Raw genomic sequence first — 5,224 nt, 5'->3', positions numbered from 1 at the left:
TATAAATAATTTTATTGAATTTACAAAAAAATTTTCATTTATTACATTTGAAAGAATAAAATAATACAAAAGAATTAAATGGCTAGTCTCTCCATACTAACTATATTTAGCTAGTGTGAAAGATATTCTCTAAAATAGATAACTATTTAACTAATGGTTGGAGTTGAGAAAAACTTAAAAAAAAAAACAAAACAAAATCATTAGCCATTTTGGCTAAAAATATAAAAAGACTAATATAGTTAAAGTTATTCTAAGACACCGGTAGTGCTAAGCATCATCTACTAATATAATGTTGGTATCGCAGTGTGAAGATCCACACGTGACGCCCATTTTTTATTAATAATAATGTTTAACACCGATAGTATATCTAAGCATTTTTTGATTTAATAGAGAGGAGATTAGGAGAAGAAAGAGTTGGGAACAAGGGGATGAACATGTTTTTTATTTTTTTAATGATTATTTGTTTACTTATTATATTTTCTGTTTGTTATTCCTTAATAATTTATTTCAAGGATAAAACTATTCTTTATACCTGACAATGATGGATTTATTGGTTTAGATTATTAGTTTATGTAGTTCTGAAAGCAAAGGTCTTCTTATAAAAACTCTTGTGCACCATTTTTTTTTTCCCCTTATATAGTCAAAATTCTTCTTATGCTCCAAAAAACATTAACAAGAAGGAGGACGTTCAGAATGAAAACATTTGCACATATGTGAACTTTATTTACAGAACTTGCAGATCGCCGTGGTAACTTGCATCTCAAGTAATGGCTCCATTGTTTCAGCTCCTCGTAGTTTTCATTATCTCAGAGATGGAATTGTTCAATGTCCGAATCCGAATTGCTTTCACAAACGCGACACACATGAAGAAACAGTAGCCATTTTCGGATACATGATGTATGGTGTTGGCACCTTGTTTGATGTTATTTTATGTTTTACACATCTGAATCTTCCATTTCCGAGTTCATTACAAAGCTAGGAAAAGCTAACGTTATATCCCTGAAAATGAAGGGGGGGAAAAAAAATAAGGTTAAAGAAAATGGAAATACTACCAAATTTTGTATGAGATTTTACAGTAAAAATGAAAAAAAAAAATTATGAGTAAGGTTTTCTTTCTTTTGTTTTTTAATCAGTTTAGATTTTGTTAGTTTTGCAAAAAAAAATTTTGTTTTGTTTTTGTATTTAATGTTTAAAAACATACAAATCAACTTTATAATAGTATTGCTGTAGAATTTACTACTGCTCACTTTAAATATGGTAGGGTCATGTTCTTCATCAAAGACGGATGTTTCAATACAAAAGCCTTCCACTCTTCTTGGTCGATCCTCCCATCACCTTTTGTATCTGCATCACTAAATGTCTGTAGAAAAAGACAATAACTTTTAGAGTGTTTGTCTTAATCAGCAAAAAAAAAGAAAATAAAAAAGTCTAATAAGAATCTAAAAACAAGAGCAACTCATCAAACCTTATCCACAATTGTTTCAATCACATCATCTGAAAGTGTCAGGTCTGATTCATGCAAAAGTGCCAACACCATCTCCTTCAACTGCCATGTGACAGATTCACTTTTTAAGAATTATTTTGCATAGTTTTGTCATTAGGTCCCGTTTACTTCGCTGATCGAGTTTAAAATTTGAGTTTTTCTCAATAAAAAGTTCTCACAAATAATCACATTTAATTTTTTTACTACAGTAAAAAACTCTTATATAAAATTACATCTCAATTCAAATTTTAAACTCAAATCAACAAAGTGAACGAGTTTCAACAAAATTCCCACTTATAAATTTCGTCGAATAAAAAGAAATTGCACGTAAGAGGAAAATCACATTAAATAAAGAATGAGAATTATACACCAAGGGACGTTTAGGCATTCTTTATTTCATTGATTCGAGTTTTACTACAGTAAAAAAATTTTAAAAATAGTCACATCTAACTACAATAAAAAAACTCTCACATAAAGTTACATCTCCATTCAAATTAAAAACTTAAATCAGCAAACTAAACAGACCCTTAATAGTTAAATCCATACTAGAATCTGAGTTAAGTAAAAATCTTATTTTGACTTGATTTTGATCAAATTTAAAGTTTAAAAACGTGCGCTACAAATGGATACTCTAAAATTGAAGGAATTTGTAACACTCATACCTCTTCTCGCTCAATGTACCCTGTGTGTCTCAGATCATACAGCCTAAAAGCAACTGCAAAAGGATATTCATCAACTTAGTATATGACATATGTCTATAGGAGTAATTAAGTCAAATTTCTTTGAAGCAAATAGTTTACTCTGAAGAACTAGTTCAGTTAAACTATTTGAAGCTAATTATTCAATCTTAATAAGTAGTTCAGTTAAACTAATAGAGATTTGGTAAACCAAAAATTAAGCATAAACATAATAATCTGAATAAGAAAATTGATGAATCTTACATGCAATTTTGTCTTCCACAGGTGCATTAGGGTGAAAAATACCCAACGATCGAACAAATTCCCCGAACTCGATAACCCCGTTGCGTTTTAAATCAAATAAATCGAAAATCTACAAGAAGAAAGATGCTGTTTTTGATTGCTTAACAAGCCAAAATAATGGTAACTTAATGAAATACTAAGGCCGTGTTTAGAATTAATCTCGTTTTTATTTTTTATTTTTTTAAGAAAGAAAAAATTAAAACGTTTTCAAAACGGCGTTTGGCGCAATAAAGATAAAAAAATAGAAATAAAAACGATTTTTTAATTTAGTGTAAAATGAGAGAGAAATGCAAAACGACTTTTAGTCATTTTTCATTTTTTATTTTTGTTTTCTCCTCTCTCGAGTAGACAGAGAGAAAGAGAGACATTAATGAGTTTTTTTTATACTGAAAATAATCTTTTGATAAAACTACCAAACGCATTTTTAAAAATAATTTATATATGAGATTGAAAACGTTTTCATTTTCATTTTTATATAAAAAATAAAATCATTTTGAAATGAGTTCTAAACGTGCCTTAAATTTCGTAACAAATATCGGGAGGAACTAGAATCACGTACCCTGTCTGCAAAAAGATTCCTCTTGTTCTTGTTTCTAAAGAGTGCGAGCTGAAATTCTTCCTGTTCAACGATTGGATACGAAATCATTCACTAAGTAGAACGCATATAATAAACCTATCTAATATTTAAGAGTAATTAGCTATTAGAAAAGAGAAGAGATAATATTACACTATCATGTTTCTAACACATATTGCAATTCAGAAGACGGAAGAGTTGAAAGATATTTCATTGAAAAACTTTAAAATGTCAAACTAAGAAAAAACACACCTTGTGAATAAGACCGTCATCAATTATTGAGCTGCTCAACTTTTTAAAAAGCTCATATAAGGCTTCTACTTCGCTCACTGTAACTGCAGCATGGGAAAAATATGTGTCAACACTTTTTTTATATATCGCAAAAGAAGTATAAATGAATTGGCGTTTGTGCAAAGTACTTTTTATATCAAACACACCCCTTGCACCCACTTATGTGCAAAGAACTTTTGAGGCCTCCAAAACCAATACCAACCTGGTCCTAAATCTTCGAGTTATGGCACATCTCTAATAGTGGAAGAAACTGTAAGAAGCAAGCAGTTCAATGTTTATCATATCAAAAATTTTGATTGTATAATGTGTAGTGACATCTTAAACTTTTCTTTCTCTTTTTATAGTTATTACGATTTTTTTTTAAAAAAAAAAAAAAAAACTTGAGATGGGTAGTGTGGAGCTTATTATCTCAACACTAAAAGCATACGTAAAATTACAGCCAGACTAAGCTTGCAACCGATACTCGGAGAGAAATATGCACCCTAAAATATGGGGGCGGGTACAATTACAAATATGCACCCATTTGAACTATCTAATTAGTCTAATTTACCTCAAAATTTTCCAAGTAATATCAGTATTAAAAAATCTTGATTGTATAATGTGTAGTGACATCGTAAACTTTTCTTTCTCTTTTTATAGTTATTACGATTTTTTTTTAAAAAAAAAATTTGAGATGGGTAGAGTGGAGCTTATGATCTCAACACTAAAAGCATACGTAAAATTACAGTTAGATTAAGCTTGCAAACCGATACTCAGAGAGAAATATACACCCGAAAATATGGGGGTGGGTACAATTAAAAATATGCACCCATTTGAACTATCTAGTTAGTCTAATTTACCTCAAAATTTTCCAAGTAATATCAGAATTCAAACTTCTTAAGGGCTAATAATACAGTGGATTGACCAGCATAAAACATTAGACAAAAAAAAAATGAATCAATTTGTCAGATATTGCTATTCATGATATTGATCGGATTCTATTATATCTCGATGTAATTCATCTCATTGAATTTACAGACAAAAGATTTATTTATTATCTCAAAAAAAGAAAGAAGGAAAAAAAAAAATAAAAAAAACAGCACAATAGTTATAACTTTATGATGCATACTCACAAGGTGTTTCAGCGGCAAGAACGGTGGGCTCTTCATAGCCAGGCGTTCTCGGTACTTGCTTGGACGAAAAGCAGCCCATTATGTGGAAACTAGAAACATAACTCACTTAAGAAACTCCAAATGGGCTAAAAAAAAAAAAAAAAAAAGCCAGACCAATCACTCTGCGAAAAAGGAAGCAAAAAATCATTCAATAACGAGCCATAACTAAATTATAGAACAAAAATAGCGAATCATGTTCCTTAATTTGATCAAGAAATTTTGACTTGTCAAAAGTACCATGGTCAAACAAATCATTTTTTTCCCCTGTTAGACCAAAGAGACCAGACCAATAATGCCTTCTGTAACTTTTTCTATGACGATAAATATTAATTAGTCATTGAAGTCTAAAACAGACAATTCAGCAAGGGATATATGGTAGGAAATTCAAAAACTTCCAAGAGGACGTATATTCTTTAGTTATTTAAAGAGGATAATCATAAAGTCATGACAAAAGCAGATCTGACCTTTTCTTCTTTTTAACTCCAAATTATATTACGGCCGATTCCAAGGGACTTAACCTGGCAATCAATAAAAAACAAACTATTACAGGCTACAGCCAGAAAGGAAACTGAGAAAGGGGAGAGAGATTTTAGATATCGTTTATTTTATCGATTTGAGTTTTGTTACAGTAAATTTTTTTTAAAATTAATCACATTTAATTTTTTTATTACAGTAAAATATTTTTACATAAAATTACATCTCAACTCAAATTAAAAATTTAAATCAGTGAACTAAATGAGCTCCT

At 29.8% G+C, this 5,224-nt stretch overlaps 1 protein-coding gene across 1 annotated transcript; it reads right to left on the bottom strand.

The window, feature by feature from the left end:
- Positions 1-578: 578 nt before the first annotated feature.
- LOC21390233 (calcineurin B-like protein 7) lies at positions 579-4,580 on the bottom strand. The gene is made up of 8 exons (XM_010102451.2): positions 4,441-4,580; positions 3,290-3,372; positions 3,023-3,082; positions 2,425-2,533; positions 2,146-2,198; positions 1,466-1,546; positions 1,248-1,360; positions 579-999 (listed from the first exon to the last, which is right to left on the bottom strand). The coding sequence occupies exons 1-8, from the start codon at positions 4,517-4,519 to the stop codon at positions 936-938; spliced, it is 642 nt and encodes a 213-aa protein (XP_010100753.1). The 5' UTR covers positions 4,520-4,580; the 3' UTR covers positions 579-935.
- Between the last annotated feature and the right edge of the window lie 644 nt (positions 4,581-5,224).

Source organism: Morus notabilis, unplaced genomic scaffold (genome assembly GCF_000414095.1).
Source record: "Morus notabilis unplaced genomic scaffold, ASM41409v2 Scaffold581, whole genome shotgun sequence".
Classification (NCBI taxonomy): Eukaryota; Viridiplantae; Streptophyta; class Magnoliopsida; order Rosales; family Moraceae; genus Morus; species Morus notabilis.
The sequence above is the reverse complement of the archived record's forward strand: the minus strand, read 5'-3'. Positions and strand labels throughout refer to the sequence as shown.